General features: G+C 43.5%; 2 protein-coding genes across 8 annotated transcripts in view; one reads left to right on the top strand and one right to left on the bottom strand.

The window, feature by feature from the left end:
- The window catches only part of LOC119456167 (glycoprotein antigen BM86-like), a 46,953-nt gene extending 31,974 nt beyond the window's left edge, over positions 1-14,979 (top strand). Inside the window, exons 14-18 of the mRNA XM_037717793.2 lie at positions 7,962-8,090; positions 8,785-8,916; positions 9,572-9,703; positions 12,379-12,507; positions 13,142-14,979. Coding sequence (XP_037573721.1) covers positions 7,962-8,090; positions 8,785-8,916; positions 9,572-9,703; positions 12,379-12,507; positions 13,142-13,224 — 605 coding nt within the window. The 3' untranslated portion in view covers positions 13,225-14,979. The remainder of the gene's footprint in view (positions 1-7,961; positions 8,091-8,784; positions 8,917-9,571; positions 9,704-12,378; positions 12,508-13,141) is intronic.
- Positions 1-23,126, bottom strand: part of LOC119456166 (glycoprotein antigen BM86-like) — a 114,602-nt gene that overhangs the window by 45,425 nt on the left and 46,051 nt on the right. For 3 of the 7 annotated variants that reach the window (XM_049669578.1, XM_049669582.1, XM_049669583.1), the window contains one exon: positions 21,762-21,849. The exons of 2 other annotated variants lie outside the window; for them this stretch is intronic. In XM_049669578.1, the coding sequence (XP_049525535.1) occupies positions 21,762-21,849 (88 nt within the window). Of the gene's footprint in view, positions 1-18,637; positions 19,278-20,673; positions 20,756-21,761; positions 21,850-23,126 lie in introns of those variants that run through there. 2 more of the 7 variants (XM_037717791.2, XM_049669579.1) reach the window with 2 other exon arrangements.

The following is a 23,126-nucleotide window of genomic DNA, read 5'->3' as shown; positions in this document are numbered from 1 at the left end:
GTGTCCGTATATCTATGCATACGCATATACACATACATATGTATATGTATAGTATAACCCAAGGAGGTTATAAAAAAATTTCTGGGGTGGAGATCCCCTATGCGCGCCCATGAAACCGGCTGAAGCCTGGGAAACCGGTTGGCGGCCATCTTGCTCCGGGCAAGAGCGAGCGCTCCTTGCGCGCTGGTAGCGTAACCAGTGCGCTTTCGTGGTGGTGTTTTATGATGAAAGCGGGAGAATTACTATGATTTATTTGGCGCAGATGTTTTTTTAATGCGACAGGCTTTTATGCTTAACTCATGGTGAGGTGTCCATCTCAAGGCCGTTTCAAAACCGTGTTGTTGACACGAAAGGATCCTCTTAGGATAAGAGGCGATAGCGCGCGCAAGACCACTATTAAGTATACAATATTAATTAAGCATGTGAACTGAAGTAACAATGAATATAGAGAGGTGAATTAAGTGTATTAGGACTGTAATGATGTTGAATTAGGCGCAAATAATGGTGGATTAAAGGGGTTTAGCTGGTTGATAGGAGTTTAACGAAAGGTAATGATGGGAAGAACACGCGGTGCTGGGCTAGTTGATGATGATGAGAAAGCCACATTTAACAGTCTAAAAGTGATTACGCAATTGAACTGAGGCGATAATGCGTGCACAGAGAGGTGAATTAGGCGAATTTATGGTGACTTTTTGCTGAAAAAATTATGACGAAATAAAGTGACGAAGACTCCACTCCGTAAAAGAGGTGGAAAGCGGCCGTCGTATAATGAGTTAGCGACGCTAGGGCTTTCTTGTCGCCTAGTTGTATCATTAGGAATCCCAAGTAATCTTTGTCTTGTCAGGTTAAGGACAAATCCACAAGGCAGTTGTTAATGCAAGAATACGTGGACTGAAGCTGTAACGCCTTTATGCTCATCAGTTTGCCACATTACCGAACTGACACGAAGTACAAGGTGAAATCAGTAAAGTGGTAAATAAATTTTTATTATGTCCTGGTTATTTTGATAAAAATAAGCATAAAACAACCTGGTGGAAAAAATGAATAAAATATTCCATAACTACCTGGTGCATCACAGTGTATACTATAGGAAAACAATATCCAACAGCCATACATAAAATGCAAACACATCAAAACAAACATATTTTTGGCTGCGCAAAACCAAAAAAATTGCACCAATGCCCAAAATTAAAGGCATTCTGATAATGTCACTTCAGTAACTACGAATAATGGCTTTTAAATATTGTAAAGATCGTGAGTCCGCAATAGACATATTTGTATGAACTCTGAGTGAGTGAAACAACTTTATTTAGACCAGCGGATTGAGGCCTGGGCCTAGGCCGCGCCAGGAGCGGTAGAGAGACCCTGTCTCCCGGCCGCCTCTCGAGCTCGCTGGATGGCCCATAGTTCATTTTGCAGATCTGAGCTGATCAACGCGGCTTTCCACCGCGCCCCAAGCTGTTCTGGGGAGACTGCATACTCATCCTGAACATGTGCGCAATCCCATAGAATGTGTGCTAGGGTGGCGTGTTCTGTCCTACATAATTTGTACAAGTCATCTGGGTATAGTTCGGGGTAGATGCGATGTAGGTGCACCGGGTTGGGGAAGGTTCTAGTTTGAAGTCGCCTCCAGTCAACCGCCTGAGATCTGTCTAATTTGGAGCTAGGAGGTGGGAATATGCACCTCGACTTTTATTAGAAGCGGGTGACGTCGCACAATCTGAACATTCTGTCCTTCTCCTTCCAGGTCTCCCCTCCCGTTCCTTCGGGAGAAGCTTCTTCGCGAGCGCGGTAAATGAGACCTCGCGCGACGCGGTGGGCTTCCTCGTTGAGGTTGGGAGCGAGGGACTCACAGGAGGTGTGGGCTGGGAACCAAATGATGTATCTGTCTTCGAATTCCTCTGATGATATGAACTGTGCTTTCCCGTGGAGTATGTTGGCGGCCTCGGGCGATATTCTTCCTCGCGCATAGTTTCTGATGGCTGACTGCGAGTCGCTGATGACGTATCTATATTTGGGGGAAATTAAGGCCTGAGCGATAGCTACTTCTTCTGCAATTTCACTGTAAGTAGAGCGTATCGAGCATGCGCTTATGCACTCGTGGTCGGAGTTTATTACTACTGCGACGTAGGATTTGTGACTCGGGTACTCCGCTGCGTCCACAAACAACGCCTCCTTGTCTCTACCGTATGCCTTGAGTAGAGCTTTAGCTCTGCTTTCCCTCCTTCCCTGATCAAGTTCGGGGTGCATATTTTTAGGCAGAATGGGGACCTGGATCTTTTGCCTGATTACTTGGGAACCGACACTTTACATCCTTGTTGATTGTGATAGGTTATCCCTAATTTGCTGAGGATACTCCTACCCGTGCGCGAACCGGCTATTCTCTCCAACTGAGCAATCTGTTGAGCCTCTATCAGCTCCTCTAACGTGTTGTGTACACCCAGTTGAAGTAGTCGCTCGGTGCTGGTGCTATCTGGAAGGCCTAGAGCTTGCTTGTACGCCTTTCGTATGAGTGCGTTGATCTTAGCTTTTTCGGCTGAATACCAATTGAGGTATGCCGCCACGTATATAATGTGACTTATAGCGAAGGAATATATAAGTCTGACGACGTTAGCTTCTTTCATTCCCTGGTGTTTGTTTGTGACTCTCTTGATTAGCCTTATTGCGTTGGTGACTTTAGTTACTAGCCTCTTGACGGTTTCTCCGTTAGTGCCCTTGGATTCGATGATGAGTCCTAGGATTCTAATCTGTTCCACTATGGGGATAGTCCTGCCGTTTTTGGTGCGAATTTGGATTTCTTCGTAGGCTCGGTTGCGGTTGTAGCCCTTGGGTGGTCTGCCTTTGAGCGTGGGTTATAGAGGAGGAGTTCGGATTTATCCGGCGAGCACTCGAGGCCAGTACCTTCGAGATACTCCTCGATCGTGTCGACGGCCTCCTGTAGTCTCTGCTCTATCTCTCCGTCGCTACCTTCAGACACCCAGATGGTGATATCATCTGCATACAAGGAGTGATGTATTTCATGTACAGAGTTGAGCCGTTGCGGGAGTCCTATCATTATTAGATTGAACAGCATGGGCGATATGACTGAACCCTGCGGGGTACCAGCGCTACCCATGTGTCTCTCCTCAGATCTGAGTTCTCCCATTACAAGGGATGCCGTTCTGTCCGTTAGGAAGTCCTTGACATATTTATATGCTCTCGATCCTAAGCTTAATTGACTTATCTGATTTAATATAGCTGCATGCGCTGCTTTGTCGAAGGCTTTTTTGAGGTCTAATCCTAGTATCGCCCTAGTCGATCTTGTTTTATTGTCTAGGATCTGCTGTTTAATTTGCAGCATGGCGTCCTGTGTGGATAGCTGGGAGCGGAACCCCAGCATGGAGTCTGGGTAAATTTCTTTCTCCTCAAGATAGTTATTGATTCTATTGAAGAAAGCGTGTTCCATCAGCTTTCCAGCGCAGGACGTGAGTGAAATTGGGCGTAAGTTCGACAGATCGGGTTGTTTTCCGGGCTTGGAGATAAGGATTACTTTAGCATCTTTCCATAGTGCTGGGATGACGCCTTCGGCCCAACATTCGTTTATATATTGCGTGATGTTCTCTATTGCTTGATCGTCTAGGTTCCGGAGAGTTCTGTTGGTGATCCCATCCGGTCCCGGTGCGGATTTGGTGTTTAACTTCTGTAGCGCTGCCCTAATTTCCGCTAGGGTGAATTCCTCGTCCAGGAGCTCGTTTGTATCTCCGGTATATTGCCCGTGCTCTATGACGGGGTTTATGGGGATATATATGTTGCTAGCATCTGCGATAAAGTCCTCCTCACTGCCTTTATACTGGTGCGTCAGCTTACGCAAGGTTTGCGTACGTTCCGATTTGGTGTTATCTGGGTCGAGCAGGTGTTTGAGCATGCGCCATGTCTGACCTGCGTGCATTTGCCCATCCAAAGCATTGCAAACCTCGTTCCACTGTTGTTTGCTTAGCTGCTGACAATGTTCTTCAATCTGCTTGTTGAGCTTGGCTATACGCTTGCGCAAGCTCCTATAGTGCCTCTGCCCCTGCCATCTGTTCTGTAGTGATTGTTTGGCCTCACACATGTGCGCGAGACGGCTATCAATCTTTTCTATGGGGGGATCGGATGTAATCGTTTGCGTAGCCTCGTTGACGTCTTGTATAACGTCTTTGACCCATTGCGCAATATTCTTGATGGAAGCTTGTTTTTTTTTTTGGCATCTCTGACTTTTCGAAACTTATCGCAGTCCGTCCATCTAACCTGTCGTCTATTGAGTACTGCGTCTACCGCCTCTTCAATTTTGGTTTCTACTATACGATGATCGCTCCCCAAATCTTCAAATGTGTTTTTCCATTTGGCGGTCCCCGCGTTGCGAACTAATGTTAAATCTGGAGTTGTGTCCCTCGCGAAACCGGTCCCTATACGCGTGGGGGAGTCGGGGTCGGTGATGAGAGTTAAAGCGGTTTCTTGAATATCCTGCCATAGCATTTTGCCTTTGACTCGTGTGTATCCGTATCCCCATGCGCTGTGTGGGGCATTAAAGTCTCCTCCAATGACGAGGGGGTTGGCTCCCGCTATTACTACTGCCTTCTTAAAGAGAGAAAGGAAGCGTTGTCGTATGTGCGCAGGATTGCTATACAAATTTAGGATAAACGTGCTCGGAAGTTTTTTTCTTCTAGGGGGAAGTTCTACGAGTATGTGCTCGATTTCTGTGATCTGGGTGTCGTGGCGGATTGGTACGAATCCCTTCCTTACCAGGGTGGTTAGTGTTCTATTATCCCCGGTCGTGGGGCCGATCGCCTTATATCCCGATAGCTTAGCTAAACCGTGCGTTTCCTGCAGAATTAGAATATCTGGTTTGGTTTTGTTCCTAAGGTGTTGTTGCAGTACTGCTCTCTTCCCCTCATAGCTCCTACAATTCCACTGCCAAATAATTAAATCTTTTTTCCTGTACTTCCCTATTTTGGTTTCGGTATTAAGACTTTTTCCTGTACGCCCCTATTTTGATTTGGGTATTGAGGAGGGAGGGGGATGGAAGGAGGCAGGTCTCATGACATTAGTTGGGACAGCCGCTGTTGTGGTGCCCTGCGGTAATTGTGAATTGCCCACGGTGCTGATTCGCCAGGGTGTTGGCTGGAGGCGCCGAAGATGCCCTAGGGTTGAGACTGGCTACGTTAGCCTCGAGTTTATCTAGTCTATTCATCATCATGGAGATTGCAAGCGAAAGGTTATTGGTTGCCTCTGCCTGTTCTTTAACTGCCTTTTGTATTTCGGACAATGTTTGATTCAGGTTTGAATTTTGCGTAGCGGTTTTGTCACTAGACTCCTGAGCTTTTCTTTTCAATGGCGGAGGGGTGCTGTCCTCTTCCATTCGATTCTATGGGATTTCCTCGGGTCTCTCCAGGCCCGCGGAACGTGTTTGACTGGCAGTTCTTTCAGTACAGCTTTTAAGGCTTTGAATTTCTATAATGACTTGCGATATTAATTCTCTAAGCTGAGCGTTTTCTTTTTTGATCTCGGCAATTTCATTGAGATTATGTGCAGTCTCCCCCGAAGACCCGGGGCGCGTCCCTTTAACCGCGTCTGACCAGCTCACCGCGAGTGGCGGATCGCCTCGATGGCCGTGGCCGCCCCTTGGTCTGGACCGGGATCTAGAGCGCGATGGACTCTGATTTGTATAGAACTTTACACGTCGGCATGTAACAGCAACTTGATCTCAGAAAACAGTAATATTTACGATCCAGCCTAAGTTAAATTATGCCGAGATAGGATACCTATGGCTGCACAAGAACTGTTGTCGCTCCAGGCACATATCGTGTTGTTACACACACGATATGTGACTGGCAATACTCTTTATTTACCAGTTACGTCAGTTTTCTCGTTTTGATGCGAAACTGTTGCGTGCTGATATTTATGCACGTAATTATAAACAGTCAACTTGTGAGACGCAGCTGCGACGTCCGCCAGGTCTGAGAGCTGTATAATTTTATATAAATAAGTAGTAAATAGTTCCTCTCGACAAGCGGAATCTCATATGCAAGCGCACCGAAAATATATACGAACAGCAAGCATTTCTTACGAACTCGCTTTTTTATGCAGATGTGCGGGGAACGCTGGAAAAATGGTTTCAATGCTGCCCTGTCGCAGCCTTGTCGTTTGACCAGACCTGTCAAAACAACCCTCTTCAAAGTGCGCCGAACAAAGAACATCCGAATCTTTTGGCGCCCAGCCATCTCTGCTGAGAGCGGGCTGCCATGCGTCACGATGCGTTTTCTCTTTCGGGAACCTGTCGCGCAAACATACGCAGAAAAAAAAGCTTGTTTCAGCCTATATTCGCCAGTTAAATAGTAGATTTCAGGTACAACAGCGCTCCTCGGCGGAGATAGTGCACCGCACTGGTCGAGCGATTGAAGGCTTTTTCGCGCTACTTAGACTTGAAACATTACTCCTGATTTTTGCTTCGCACGATTCGTGCAGCCGAAGGCGACGCAGGCGTTCACCATCCCGTTCAGCAGAGCTTGGATGTTCCCTTACAAACGAACAACTACCGCTCAGCAGATCGTAACTAAGCACTAAGCGTGGATAAAGGCCGCAACTGCCGAACTACCGCAAGGGCCCAAGCGCCGCAGCTATGTTTTCTGCCTGGAGCAATATGGCGGTCGCCGGCGTCAGCCGCGGCGCGGCATCTCCACTCCAGAAGTTTTTATTGCGATAGCAATTATATGGACACTTCAACCGGATTTCTGCCGTCGGCGTCGCCGTCGCCGTCGCCGTCGCCGTGAGGTTCCGTATAGATAAAATCTTCACCGCGCGCCGTATGCCCGAGCGGAAGCGTGCGGGGACGCGCGCTATCACGGAGAGCGAACGCACTCAATCTGCCACGCGCAAGCAACGAAGCGGGAAGCGAGCGCCGGAGGGAGCGGGGGGGGGGGGGGGGGGGGCACTTCTACTCTGCCAACAACCGCGCTCGTCGCTCGACCGCACGGTCTCTTATCTCTCCCACGCGCAAGCAAGGAAGCGGGAAGCCAGCGCCGGAGGGAGCGGGGGGGGGGGGGGGGGGGGCGCACTTTTCCTCTGCCAGCAACCGCGCTCGTCGCTCGCCGCACCGTCTCTTATCTCCACACGGCTCTGACCTTTATGCACTGGCCGCTCAGTTTCCGTTGAAGCGATAGACCGCACGTACCTTCGCCCGCTGCTTGCTGCCAGCGTTTTGACAGTCGTTGTCTGCAGTCATTCAGTGTGATCTATTCATGTTTGTTTGTGCGCGCTCACACCACGCTTGTTCATTCAGTTAGCCACATTTTCCAACGCACGCTACACATGTAATGCTGCCCGGATCGGCAGTGCAGCGCTACAGGTGTGTCCCTTCGCACGCGCGCTGCCCACGGGAAGCGCTTCTCATCAACACCACCGTTTCACACGCGCCTTCTCGTGGTCATCGAGTCTCTCTTCATGTCGGTCTACTTACGCCGCAGCACACCTGCTTACTTAATCAGCTCATGTTTACTACAATTCATATTGCTACCAAAGCCGCTCACCTTACATCGTATGACATTGCTGTGTTGCTATCGCATTCATTGCTTCACCCTTAGGGCGAAACTGTGACATTTTTTTAAATTTATATTACTGATTATAACTTAAAGGTTGTGAATATACACAAAATTCCTTAGACCTTTTCTCTTAGTGCAATTTTTCTACCCGCCATGGTGGCGTAGCGGCTTTGTAATTGCGCTAAGCCCAACGGTGCGGGATCAAATCCCGACCGCGGCGGCCGCACTTCAATGGGGGCGAAAAGCAAAAACACCCGTGTGCACCGCATTGGGTGCATGTTAAAGAACCGCAGGTAGTCGAAACTAAACAGGAATCCCCCACTACGGCGTGCCTTATGTTTTGGCACCTAAAACATCAGAATTTAATTTTACTTTTTTAACTGTGGTTTTTCTCTTTTGCCGCAGCTCGACTGTCGTGCACCCGGAAAAAAATGTTGGAATGTTCCAAGAAGGGACAAATATGCGTCTACGAAGACGAAAAATCAAAGTGCCGGTGTCCGCTGGGTACGGTTGCAGGGCAAGACGGTTGCTCTGGTGAGTGAAAACGTTTACAGCTTACAGCAAAGCTGTTAAACACTGACCAGGTTAAACAATCCTAGCAAAATAGATCTCTTTACGAAAAACTGGGTACATGCGTGGGGAATCTTGTGTTGTGCCCATGATTCGCAAACAAATTATTCGAAATCTGAGGGGGGAAATTAGGACGCAGTTTTGATGACGAGATTTGATACGAACTGGTTCTTTAATTAAGAACGAATGTCTTTCTTCAGCCCGCACAACATGCAACGCCAAAAAAGAGGCAGCAATGCCAGAAGAAGCCGCGGGAATGCGTCTACAAAGATCGATAAGCAGAGCGCAAACGCCTACAAGGCACAGTGGAAATGCTGTAATTGTAATGCTGTAATTCTAATTAGAGCATTTAATGCTGTAATTCGTTGACACAATAATGGGTAATCATACCTCAAAGACCTCCGTGGCAAAGCAGACGTTGTGGCATCCTACTTTTTGGCCATTAGTTAGGAATAATACGCTTCAAGGGTACGTGAGTCCAAGATTACCTTAAATTTCTTAAATATATTTCGAATCTTAGTGCAGTGCACTTGACTTTACACACACCAAGTCAATGACCATAGCCTTGGGTAAGGCGGATTTTGTGTCATGTTGTTTACAAGTATAGGTGAACAGCGTCAGCATGGTTGATGTAGTGCCATTCATTTTCTTCCTGCAGAAGTTCCAGATTCTTGCAATGAAGAAGAAAATAATAAGTGCACGAGCAGTGGGCAGCGTTGTGTCATGGAAAACCAAAAGGCTGTTTGTAAAGAAGCGTCAAATACACCAGCAACAAAGGAGGTGGATCCAGGTGTGTACTCTAAACCAACTCGTTCACAGCTATAGCATAACTTATTGCTTTCCATTTTCGAGCTGGAATAGCATGTCTGTCGGCTAGTGCAACCGGAGGGTTGTTCACCGGACAGAACTACTAATATTGTGATTTAGTTTGGGATGTTCCATTCATGGGGCTGCCACGTGTAGAGAAATGTATACCTGTCTTCAAATTTTTCCCATATTTAAATAAAAAATGCAAGACGAACCCGTAAATACTCTCATCACCGAAGTTCTTCCTGGATTTGCATACGTTCAATTTACGACAAATAGCATAGTTTCAGTGGATGCTGAGGGCCGAATTTTCACTCCTATTCCAAACGATAACGAACTGTCTTTTGGTTCGAGCCATCAAAAGATGGTTAATCAAAGACCTTCGAGATAAAGCAGATGTTTTGGCATCTACTTTTTGGCCATTAGTTTAGAATAATAAGCTTCAAGGGTACGTGAGTCCAAGCTTACCTTAAATTTCTTAAATATATTTCGAATCTTAGTGCAGTGCACTTGACTTTACACACACCAAGTCAATTACCATAGCCTTGGGTAAGGCGGATTTTGTGTCATGTTGTTCACAAGTAAAGGTGAACAGCGTCAGCATGGTTGATGTAGTGCCATTCATTTTCTTCCTGCAGAAGTTCCAGATGCTTGCAGTGAAGAAGAAAGTAATAAGTGCACGAGCAGTGGGCAGCGTTGTGTCATGGAAAACCAAAAGGCTGTTTGTAAAGAAGCGTCAAATACACCAGCAACAAAGGAGGTGGATCCAGGTGCGTACTCTAAACCAACTCGTTCACAGCTATAGCATAACTTATTGCTTTCCATTTTCGAGCTGGAATAGCATGTCTGTCGGCTAGTGCAACCGGAGGGTTGTTCACCGGACAGAACTACTAATATTGTGATTTAGTTTGGGATGTTCCATTCATGGGGCTGCCACGTGTAGAGAAATGTATACCTGTCTTCGAATTTTTCCTATATTTAAGTCAAAAATGCAAGACGAACCCTTAAATACTCTCATCACCGAAGTTCTTCCTGGATTTGCATACGTTCAATATACGACAAATAGCATAGTTTCAGTGGATGCTGAGGGCCGAATTTTCACTCCTATTCCAAACGATAACGAACTCTTGGTTCGAGCCATCAAAAGTATGTCAAATATGTTAGAAGTGCTCTGGTTTACTTACACGAACATTTATTACTATACAAAGTGGACTAGAAACAAGCCACAAGTTCATTTTTTTGAGCAGATCGCCTTGGGGCACTTGTTTGTAGTAACTACAGCAAGGCGAAACTTAATCCGCCCGTTTAAGCAATCAAAAGTATGTCAAATATGTTAGAAGTGCGCTGGTTTACTTGCACGAACATTTATTACTATACAAATTGGACTAGAAACAAGCCACAAGTTCATTTTTTGAGCAGATCGCCTTGGGGCACTTGTTTGTAGTAACCACAGCAAGGCGAAGCTTAATCCACCCGTTTAAATGCTAGTAGGCTGGTTTTACATGAATACCAACCGTCAACAACAGCCTTTAAGCGTTAGCTTCCTCGTTACGATTGATTCCTGCAATGAATGCACCATTTAACCGAAGGAATGCGAGGGAAAATGTGATGAAGGTGTTGCGTATGAATCATATTTAACGAAACTGGGGCTTATGTAGTTATACGTGCGACCCATAAAGACATGTCGGTGACCGGCTCTGGTCTCTGTGGAATTACGAAATAAAACAACAAATGGTACCTAATTTACCTGAACTGCATATGTGCTTTCAAAGACATAATTTCTTTATTAAACGCAAGTTTTTTTTTTATTCTTATTTTTCCCTTCTTTTCCGAGTTGTACTGCGTCTGCTTAGTCGGTTTCCCGTCAAGACCAAGTGAGCCGACCCGGGAGATGGTATAACAAAAACTTGGTCGATCCCATGGAAAGAAAATATAGGGGATGTGGTCAGGGGTGTCAGAGCTAGAAGAAGCGTGAGAGGGGGGGGGGGGGGGGGGTGCGAGAGAAAGTTGGGTGCTGAAGGCGCAATTGAACGGCATTGCAGCAGCACATTTCAAAGACCCTAACGCTGCCTCGGACAATCATTATTGTTGGTTTCTCACGGATCTTTGTTCCAGCCGCTGCGTGATGTATTTTCAACATGCCACATCGAAGAATCCATGCTCGCCTTAACGTTTATTACCATCAACACATAAATATTGACACAACAGGAAGCAGAAATAAAAGCGAGAGAACGCTTAACAAAGTTGACACACCTCTACCTCAGAATATTAACATTGAAATACTATTCTTAAGTTGGTTTTTAGTTTGTTGTGAGCTGATTTTCGCTTGTGGTTTTCTAGTTCAGTTATAATACGTACGAGGAAATGGAGTAAGGAAATGATAGCGGAGGAAACGATACTGAGGAGCTCGGAGCCGCAACGCGCTGGTTGGCCACCGGCTGCCCGCTGCTAGGTAACGTCAGCAGAACGTTGCCTCGAGTGGCACGGCGTTGCGCTCGCTGCAGCCTCCCAGTTTCGATTACATGCACTCTGGTAGCCGAAGTTCGTCGTGCCACAGCTCCACGGGTAATCGAATTTTTCCAGATATAAAGGTGGATATGGCCTGTGCAGAGATGTCGCTCCAATTTCCCAATTACGATAAGACCACTGAAACTAAATGATTAAACTTTAAATTATGATTTTTTGTTAATAAGCGACTATTTACCACGTATCACTCGTCACCCCGCGGTCGCTACTGCTGACGGCATGTCTCGAAAGGAACCAGCCTACTATTTCAAAACGCTTATTTTTTTTTAAATTACTTAAGTTCTACGTTGAAACACCCGGTATACTAATTTGTTTAGTACTATTTAAACAGAGATTTCGCTTCTCAGTCTTGAGTGTACAGCAGATGAACTCCGAAATATCATTAACGTTCTTCTCGTTGCAAGGCTAAAATATTAAAAAAATTATGCTTCTTACAATAACGATGCTTGAAATTTTTAATAATTTTTACAAGTTCATGTTATACACATACGTATTTATCTTGACATAAGATGGGGTTCCCTGCTCTCAGTGTATCTTTTTTCTTTAGTTGAATATGTTTAGTTATTAACAGTGTAATAAGTATCAATAAAAGCATGGTGACATGTCCTAGATAAATATAGTAGAACAAGAGGCCAAGCTTATACTTCTTAACAATGAACGTGAAATACCAATAAATGAAAGGCCGCCAACATGGTTTCAGCAATGACCTCTGCAAGCACTCGTATATAATAAAAGCTTCGGGTATGGACACCTTGCAGGTAATTACTTAGTTTACTTACCGCATAAGAAAAAAACTTAAAATAATAAGACATGTTTTTTTAGAGTACATTCGAGGTGCTATAGCATTAGATAAGGAAAAATAACTTTAAACCATATACACCAACAACCTTAACATAGCCCCTTTCACATGAACTTGCAGCTTCGTCTCAATGCAGTGAAGAAGTCAGAAAGAAGTGCACCAAGAAAGGCGCGGAGTGTGTTACAGTGGATGGAAAGGCAGTCTGCAAATGTCCTGAAGGAAAAGTTGAAACGTCGCAAGGTTGTTCAGGTTTGTAGAAGAATTAATAAGTTTGTCTATATTCATCATGCCAGAACATCTAGCTTCAGTTCAACGTCTGTACACAACTCATCCTCTTTACCACTGCAAATGATGTCTTTAGCTAAGCTACCTTTAAATTTCTCTTCATGACGTTGTTTTCGTGAAAAAAAAAAAAACACATGATAGAAGCGTTAACTGTGGTTGTTCGATGGAGTGCCTTTCTTTATTGTTCAAAAAAGTAGGAATGATATGCATGAATGGAAATGCAACAAATCTGGCGGGCAATACATCAAAAACTCGAAAGATATGGTAGACAACGCAAAGAACAAACGTTCACAGGAAGTTGGAGGCTTGAAGTGATTAACACTAGTCGAACAAGGACTGTAGCTGAAGCCAACGTTTCTAGAAGGGGACTTGTCATCAGGGCAAGTCTGGATAAGACAATTCACTAGTCGAAACGTTGGCTCCAGCCACATTCCTTGTTCGACCACACTGGATAACGCAGTGTTTTAAAGTGGCTGTTCTTGTAGATTTTCTGCTACCTGAGCAAAGTGCTTCATTTCTTATTCGACTAGCCCAGTCTGTTGCCGGTGTTCTTGATCAGACATTACACCACTGTGTATTTGTATTTTGCTATTTGTAGATCCTGGACCATCAAGTGCTGTCACGGTGTCGTCTACAACGCTTTTGTTACTGGCCGCCATGACTGCAGCTGCCGCTGCATAGTCGTGAGGATGATTACCAGTTTGAGTGTGGAGAAGTGTTAGAAGTACACAGAAGAAGCTTACGCCAAATACCAAACTGGATCTTCGGAAGTTATAAATTGCGCACAGTTTGTTTGGCACAACAAATTGTGCACAACGGTTCAGTTGTGAATAACAGTGAAGCTCAGGTGCAAATTCTTTCCTTGTTTAAAAAGATCAAAAACACAAACGTGTTCTTCTGAAGTATCTGCTCAACCTGAAATAGAATTAGTTCTCTTTAAAAAAAAGTGATGTGACAGATGAATGAAACTCTTCTTGTTGACCTCCAAGCGCTTCATAAAAAATATGCCAAGTTAGAAGTACGAAAAACTACAACAGAACTCTAATAAAACTTTACTAAAAAGCTGTAAGACCAAGTTCACAAAGTCGTAGCAAGAAGGAATCCCGAATCTCAAAAGGCACCTGTCATTCAACTTGATTTTCACTACTTGTCGTATTCGACTACATAACCTAAGCTGATGGGCATCAGTTAGGAGGTTTACGTCGGTGGCACATTATTAAACGACAAGATGCTAAAACTACTTACATAAACACACTGGTAAATGCTATATATTGAAGCAACAGAAATTGGATACAGCCTAACCAAGTTGTGACGAAAAAGCTTATTCGCTAAACATACTTCGATACACCAGGTAATATTGTTATTTCCAATGCAGGGGGGGGGGATAAAAAGCAATCACGAAATTACTTTATTGGAAACAATACTACGCGTAGCCGGCAGTACTTTTAGTCTTTGCCTTCAACACTTTCTAAATGTCAGCAGGAGTGGCGTTCTCAATGCTCGAGATTCTGTAGACCTGCTCCAGTACATTTCGCTGAATGTCGGCTTCCAGTACACTTTTGGTAGCTTCTGGCAGTGTTCCGTGCATTCTTGCGCGTGTGCTTGAGATTATAAGAACGACAAAAACAATACCTCTTCTGAACGCTGTCTTCGCGCATGCAAAAGGCATTGCGGCGCTAGCAGTGGACGCCCCCAATCAGATGCGGGGAAAGCAGTGCATGCCGTTCGTTATGAATAATTTATTTTGCATCATTATCGGTCAGTGAATTTCACGCTTTCGTTATTGAAAACGCTTCATCCAGGTTCGCCTACACAGGTTTGTCATATACTGGTATAGTATAGTTATGGACGAATATAGGTACTTATCCAGGCGAATGTAACAATAATGAGGCCTTGCTAATATTATGAACGTAGCAACTTCCTCACATCACGCATTTATTAGGAAAAATAGCTTTTTTCTTGCAGGCTATGACCATTATATGATTCAGATCACTGGGTGGCACCGGAAAGAAATGTTGAGCAGGTACCTATGCTTCTAAACATCGATGAACAAAAAAATGTTTTTTATGCACCCCATTTTAAAGAATGTATAAAACCCTTTCTCTTACATTCTCAAATTCATTATAAATAAAATGCTATTGTACTGACATTTTGTTATGCACTGTATATGTATGTTTCTATCTGCACTGTCATGTGAAAGTACGTACCAATAATTTTTTTTCAAGCATAGAATGTATATTCATGTAATAATTGTATAAATCGGTCTTGTTTATTTGTATTTTCTACATTGCCCTCACTCGTTTTTGTGCTGTATTTGCTTTGAATATAATTGCCGAACGCGCTTAGGAGCAAGAGCCTCTGTCAGGCCACATGGCCTTGAGCTCTTGTTCCTTTTTCTGTAACAAAGAAAGAAATAAACTTCAAATTCAACTTTAACTTCAACTTCAAATAGACAGATGCTAGAAGCAGTCTACATTGAGTGCTATATTTGTATATCGGAGAAAAATAAGAATGTACAAAACGTGGACGAGACGTTACGTCAGGACACCTATTATTTGTGCATGTTTGTGTTTCGAGTACGCTACTTGTACTGTGTTCTGGGCACGAGCGTAAGCAGGGCGCTGCGGCAACTTGTGTGTCGCTCCGCTCATTTGGTTGTCAACAGCTTCAGATGTGCGATGTCTTTCGTGCAGTCATTACGCTATATATTGCTACATAAAGTACAAGACCTAATGTTACATAGATTTAGATGATGCGCGTCTATACATTTTATAAGTCACGCAATATTTTTTTGTTTATAACGCCAGTGGTGTCATTGCCTGCTATGCATTAAACGGAGCATAGGGGGGACTAGGACACGTATAGGAGGAAACGAAGCATTAGTAGACATTATCCTCTCTAGGCTCCGATGCGGGTAATATTACCTATTAGAGAACACGTACCCAAAAGTGCAGTGCCATATGAATGTTGGACAACCCGAATTTGTTCTCGCAGGAAAGAGAATTCGTTCGTTAACAGTGGTAGTTAACGATGCCTTTAGGGGAATTCGTGCCAGAAACCTAACCAGACAGAAACTCGCACAGTTTTATGGTTTCTGTAGAATAAGCGCTTTCTTTGTCTGTGCAAATTAAAACTCGAAAAATTTTTTTTCTTACTTTTCTTACATTTATTGAGCTTTTGTTTGCCTCGCGCGTAGAGATCCGTGTGCAAAGGGAATAGCAAACGAATTTTCCATCCACTGAAACTTTGTCGCTCATATGCTTACTCACCTTTCTATAATTAAACAAGTGTACCACTGAGCGCATTGTAACTAATATTGTGAATATGTTAACAATACTATAATGACGATGAATTGCCTGTCTAACTAACGTGTCTGTACTCAAATCATGTGGGCGTTTTAGACGCGAAATACGAAGGTCCTTCTTTCAAAATATATAAAGTGCAACTTTGAGTAACTAGCACGGACGGTTTCTACTTCGCATTTGGGATAACAGTGTTTAGTTTTCAGTTGTAAAAAAGTGAATGCGGGTAAAACAAACAGCGCAGTTGGAAAGATGACGTATCGTTGTGTAAAAAAGAAGCACCATGCAACGTTTGGATAAGCTCAATGAATGATGACAGCTAAGCATTGACCTTGCTACGTGAAAGTCACGTTGCAGCAGCACCAACGGGTTACTTAATGAGGGCAACACTCGTGTAGTATCATTCACGATTTCTGCATTCTTTTTCTTGGAAATTAGCTTCTGATGGCGGGCGCAGGACAAATAAAGGAGAAGCCTGCGCGTGACTTGTTGATCATCAATGGTTGCTGCGAATATTCGGGATTATATTCATATTGAATATATATGTGAAAACATGCTGTTGCAACACAGCTGATTTATTTTCATGAGTTATTATGGAAATATCACGTGCTCAATAAGACAACCATTGAATAAACATGCCAATAATGCCGCAATGCCCATCATATAAAAAATTGCAATAAATACACTGCGACGATTTTGAAGTGTACAGGGCTGTTCAGAGCGCATCTAACAACTCTTCTTTTAAGGATCTCAAGTACGGTAAGTAACCGCTACGTATTTTACGCTATGAAGCGTAACCTAACGAGGCAAAAACAAGAACAGTAAGGCTGCAATTTACGTAGGACATCTCATGAGGGTTTATCATGTAGCAACATCCTGCCAGTTTTTTTCTACACGGTGAAAATTTAAAACATTTACAACTGTGCTCCATGAAAGGAGCTAGCTTCAGAACTAAAGCTTTATGCGTGTACGACTCATGCACTTTGATGGGATTTGATACATTTAAGTACTGGTCAAAGAGAATTTCGTTATATGCAGAAAAGTATGATGTATCTTGCAATATTTCTTTACCCTGCACTGACGAAGGGGGACAAAATTACTCCTAAAAAAGAAGCACTCAGAAGCTTAGTACGCGAAGGGGAGTAGTTCCAATGACGAACGAGTAGAGTTGTGGACACAATGGAGTGCAATATTTCTGCTGGTCCATCGAAACATTACTATGAAATAATGGAAGTCAGCATGCAAAGGACATTTGTAATATGTTCTTTTTAATAGCCCTTTAGATCTCTAATTTGCATATAGCAGTGATGAGCGAAAAAGCCAGAATTAGAGAGCAAGAGAGAGAGAGGAGAGAGAGAAGCCATTTATCGGCAGGCAGATATGTTTGCTGGCGGGCATACGACCGCTCATATGCTACTCTGCATAGAAAGGAGGAAGGCGATTAAAAGATTCTAGACGAGAGTGGGACAAAGAAAATACAAATAAATATAAAATGTCGAGTAAACTAAACATGATATTCACGGGTTAGACGATGGGTGAATTCAGGCTTTTCTATATCATGAAGTGAACCTTGTTTAAAGCTTTCCGTGAAGGCCAATTTATCAGATGTTTCAGAAGAATAAATTCAAGGCTCCCGTTGTTTAAACGGGCAGGGCATATTACCTATAAGATGCCACGTAACGTTACTGCAGCGTGACAAATCTTGTCCATGTGACGCTCAAAACAAAATCGGTTGTCGCGGTGCGCGGAGCTTTCAAGTAACATGTGGTGCACTGCTTCTATACTGCCACAGTTATCACAGTAGGAATCGGTGATACGCCATATGCGGTACACACAACTGTTTATGAATGCTACTTTCAGTTGAAGCCGGTGGTATATGTCTCTTTGATTGAGGAGGCAGCAGTCGCGGAATTCTCAATCTTACTCTTACTGCGGAGTCAACCAATCGCACAGAATCTCGGTAAAATGGCACACTCAGGAGCCGATTCCTTCTTTCATAAGCATATTTCTGCCGTATCCGAAACGTCGGCAATTGTAACTAAAACAAAAAAAAGCATTATTTTAAAATTTCAGCATTGATATCCATTTTGGGCACCTTCATCCGCTCCTTCGCTTCCCGAAATACCGGAGTGGCCAGGTATCTACTGGACGGTGACGCAGTGGTGACAGTGTTATCACTTGTTGTGGTGGTGTTTAAACACCCACATAAATGGGATATATAAAATGTAACGCAAAAGTAATAAAGCGACAAAGATGTTCTGTACCTATGTGTGTGTGTGTGTGTGTGTGTGTGTGTGTGTGTGTGTGTGTGTGTGTGTGTGTGTGTGTGTGTGTGTGTGTGTGTGTGTGTGTGTGTGTGTGTGTGTGTGTGTGTGTGTGTGTGTGTGTGTGTGTGTGTGTGTGTGTGTGTGTGTGTGTGTGTGTGTGTGTGTGTGTGTGTGTGTGTGTGTGTGTGTGTGTGTGTGTGTGTGTGTGTGTGTGTGTGTGTGTGTGTGTGTGTGTGTGTGTGTGTGTGTGTGTGTGTGTGTGTGTGTGTGTGTGTGTGTGTGTGTGTGTGTGTGTGTGTGTGTGTGTGTGTGTGTGTGTGTGTGTGTGTGTGTGTGTGTGTGTGTGTGTGTGTGTGTGTGTGTGTGTGTGTGTGTGTGTGTGTGTGTGTGTGTGTGTGTGTGTGTGTGTGTGTGTGTGTGTGTGTGTGTGTGTGTGTGTGTGTGTGTGTGTGTGTGTGTGTTTGTGTGTGTGTGTGTGTGTGTGTGTGTGTGTGTGTTCAGAATAATACGACGAACCGTAAAATGAGCTCGTGTGTTCGTGATTTATTAATCCGAGCACGTACATTGCTTTTCGTAAGCGTTGCCACGAAAGAATAGCTCGTTGAACGAGCTCCGTACAATGATCGTGGGCTCGTATCAATAAATGTTGTCTTATGTAATGAAAATAAAATGCATTTACCAGTTATTTCAAATATACGTTTCTGTTTCGTGTCCTTAGCTTGAATAGAAACATTTTACTTCATAAATTTAGGCATAGTTCTAACAGAAAATTTTATCACTTGAACGGCTCCTCTCGCACCAAAAATGGCGCCCTTCCTAAATCACTGTCGTGGACCAACCACTTATAAAGATTTTTCGCGCTCCAAGCCCACTTTCTTCAATCCTGCTGGCACTATTATTCAGTAAATAACCGCGCTTGTCCACATTACGTAAGAATTCCTTGTGTACGCGGAGTCGTACGTGCAGACTACTAACATACGCGATCTTTAACTATGCGCTTATCTTTTTCGATGCTATTCAAATAGAATCGCCAATAGCAGTCGACCAAATGTTCATGTAATACGAAAGTAAGCTTCAGAACCATTGCGGAACTCTTCAGCATTCATAATGCATCCAAACTTCGGCTATAATAGCGCCGCAGCTGAACTGGAGAAATGTTCTTCACCTGCATAGAGTAAATAAAGCTGAGTTTAGTAATAAATCATTGACACAAAAACACAAAGCACAAACTGAGACAAAGTGAAATTGTGGGCCTAGTGCTGTGCATCTTATGGTGCTACAGCGCGTGCCTGGCAGCAAACTTTTAAAGTTCTTTCTGTCATTCAGAGGGACTGCATATGCGCATTATTTATCCACTATTTTCTGAGATACTACGACACGCCTTCCAATAGGGCGGAAGTTGCTCGCATGACAAACTGAGACAAACTGAAACTATAATGTCCTGCTTTAGCACATTATCTTTGCGATATTTCTATTCTCCTTGGGTTGTGAATTGTACGACTGCAGTACACAAGAAATGTACGGCCTTCTTTCCCACCCCAGAATATCGGCAAACACTGAAAGGCAGCAGAAACTAGGACTCAGAAAACGTGCTAAGATGCCTTGTTGTGTGCGATGATGGGCTGCAATCTTCATAAAATGCGAAATTTCGACCAGCGAATTTTAGTTATCGCAGGAGGGTGCTTATTTTATTGAATAATATTTTATGGGTCTCCCTGCTGTATGTCGAAACAAGACACAGCACACATTTAATTTCAAGTCGTTTCGAACCTTTCGCACACTGTAGTTTACAAAGCGAAAATATTGTCCACTCAGTTCAGAAATAATAGTAAATTACCCAGTTATTGTCCTATAATAAACTAAAACATATACTATACCAGTACTGGTCAAATTTTGCAAAGTCTTCAGTTCTCTACATTGGGACAAAGTGAATATCATACACAACGCCCTCCCTCAAGATGAATTAGAACAATGTATAAGAACGGACACTAGGGTTGGTAAACCATGATGAAAGTGACTACAGCACAGAAAAAGACAAGAGACGTCCTCGTTGTCCGCGCCTTTTCTATTTCTTCGCTCTAGTCACTTTTATTATACATTAGCTACAGCTGTTACAAGATCTAAAACTAAATTGTGGCACTTGTTTGAATGCTCGCAAAACCTACACCTACGTTGTATGTGGGCGCTCATTTTAGCCATACTTTAAGAGAACTTGATGTTGGGAAAGTTGGTATCTGTTCATTATAACTATATTAGGGCGCCAAAAAAAAAAAAAAAACACACAGGACGCAAGAGAAGACACCATAAAATAAAGCAGTTGTGAGTGGCGCTCTGTCTTGTTGTCTTCTCTTGTGTGCTGTGTGTTTTTGACGCCTTAATATAGTTATAATCGCCATACTTGCATGACAAATTAAGCTAAATATTTCACATAGGCTGAAAGGTTGACATATTAGCAAGAAACACGGAAAAAGATTGACGACTCTTTTTACATCCTTGAAGCAGCTGGGCAGTGGCAAAAAAATTGCGGAACAAGGTGTACATTGCTGGCAGAGTTCACTTACGTTACTCTGTTCCTTGCTTCAGGTGTTTTCTATATGAACTTCAAGCTAAAGGTCTTCATTGCCCACACTTTTATTTTTTAGCCTGTAAATAAAAAAAAGACACACAAGCTGTCACGACATTACGAACTTCTTGAGTATGAGCCATACCTTTATCTCATTTTTTTTTCTCAGCCCGACCGCGTTCAAAACGTTCCGTTTTTTTTCTCTCGTTAGAACAGCATGAATTGTGCGTAATTTGGTGTGGCAGATAGACATTGCCTCATTATTTCAGGAGAGAAACTGCACGTTCGAGGAACATATGCTAACAATTTTGTTGCTTTTTTTTCTTGCTTTAGCGCCAATGTGGTTCAATTCGAATAGATCATTAAAATTTTGTTGAGAAATAAACGCTTAGCGGAATGCGGTACCTTGTAAGTACCGTACTTGGTTGAATACTAAGTGACGCCAATTTTTCGAGACCGCATATAGCTGTATAAGAAAACTGTTAGAACGGCGATTACCAAACCATGTTACAATTTCCGAGTTCAAATTTTGGCAAAACATGCCAGCTATGAAGTAGTTTATTTCTTTAGCACATGTAGGGCGAAATGGCCACATGAGTTGAGCGCCAAGATCGTAGTATAGTTTCTGCCAAAACGTGTCCTTTTTAGTCAACAAAGTTTACTTAGTCTCACTTACCAAATTTAAAATGATTTCGGACTCGGACGGGTTTGGGGGCGTGCTCGAAAGAGAATGTACAACATAGGTGCAAAATTCAAAACTATGCAATCCTGTGATCCATTCTGATACGTAACAACAAACCCGCAAGCTCAGTGGCTAAGGCGTTTTGTTGCTGAGAACGAGGCCGAGAGATTGGTTCCCGATCGTGGGAGTGCTAATCACGGGAGCAGAATGAAAACCGGGTCGAAATAAACCCGGAGCCACTAACTACGACGTCTTTTATAACCCACTGTGAAGTTTCGCGGTTGTTAACAACCACGATTCAATTTATTTTATACGTAGCTGTTCTGCTATATTAGTTTAGCCAGAGTAAAGAAAATCATAATCATATATCGAATAAATGCTGACTCGAGGGGCTATTTTCTTACCTTCTAATTACTGCGCCAGAAATGCCGAGGCAAATTATAATGAACACTCCAAGAATCACGCCAACAATAGTAATGTTTCTCTGTGCAGCTGTAAAGAAAAACGCAGAAATATGTACTTTTCAGCTTCGATCAAAAGGTAACGCTTTACAAGTTTGCCGCGCGCGTACACACACACACACACACACACACACACACACACACACACACACACACACACACACACACACACACACACACACACACACACACACACACACACACACACACACACACACACACACACACACACACACACACACACACACACACACACCACACACACACACACACACACACACACACACACACACACACACACACACACACACACACGCACACACACACGCACACGCACGCACGCACGCACGCACGCAACTGGACCTTAAACTAAGTAACAGCCTTTTCCGAGAAGTGATAGAAGGTGCAAGGTGTGGTTCACCCAAGCATCGAAGTTTAATGGGACATGGACTTACTTCTACCTTTCTGAACTATATAGGGTGCTCATAAGGAAAAATATGCATATCTCTGAAAAAGTTTACAAGGTTATCATTACGAGAGGTCAGTGCGTTGTCCCCAGTTTTTTGCAAACTTCGCTACGCCAGAATATGAGATGAAATTCCCAGGTGTGCATGCGATCTACACCAAAAGCTTCCTTCTAATACTTCCAGAGTTTCACTGTGAAACCGGAAGATATTCCCTTGAAAAGCTTGCTCAAGATAAACAATAAAAATGCTCTAAGCAATCAATTTTTATAATATAACCATGCCAATGAATTCTTCTCTCTTAAGTAGGTTTTGACAGACAATACAACATTGCAACAACCTTGCAACATTGATATGGGGCCTCGTCCGGATACATCAAATTCTTTATGCTTCTACAAGTTCATCTTTAGTTGCTCATATTCCAGTGTTACAGTCGGATGTATCATTCCTTGAACTACTCGTATATTGTTTTAAAGAGCTCCTCACCAGGCCCCATTGGAAATTTGGTTCTGCATTGTAAGTCGCACGGTGGCGTCTATGGAGCCATTTTAACGCAAGAATGTTTTTTAAATTGGTTTATTATTATAGGCGATGGTAGAAACAGGAATGTCGCGTTAACACGCTGCCAGGAAGCGAGCTTCCCTGCCAACAGAGACGCTCTCTGTTGTTGCCTCGACTAGCGACATTCCTTCCCGGTCTGCTCCCATATCATAGCTGACGAACAGCGTCGCAATTACGTCATGAGCCCAGCCATATTAGAAAGTTTTAGAATTGGGGACCCAAGTGGTTTGGGGACCCAACAAAACTGCGGAGCACAAGCGCGCTTGCACAGAACCCAAGTCAG

The sequence above is a fragment of the Dermacentor silvarum genome, chromosome 6 (genome assembly GCF_013339745.2).
Source record: "Dermacentor silvarum isolate Dsil-2018 chromosome 6, BIME_Dsil_1.4, whole genome shotgun sequence".
NCBI classification, from domain to species: Eukaryota; Metazoa; Arthropoda; class Arachnida; order Ixodida; family Ixodidae; genus Dermacentor; species Dermacentor silvarum.
Note: the sequence above shows the minus strand (reverse complement) of the source record. Positions and strands in the feature narration are given on the sequence as shown.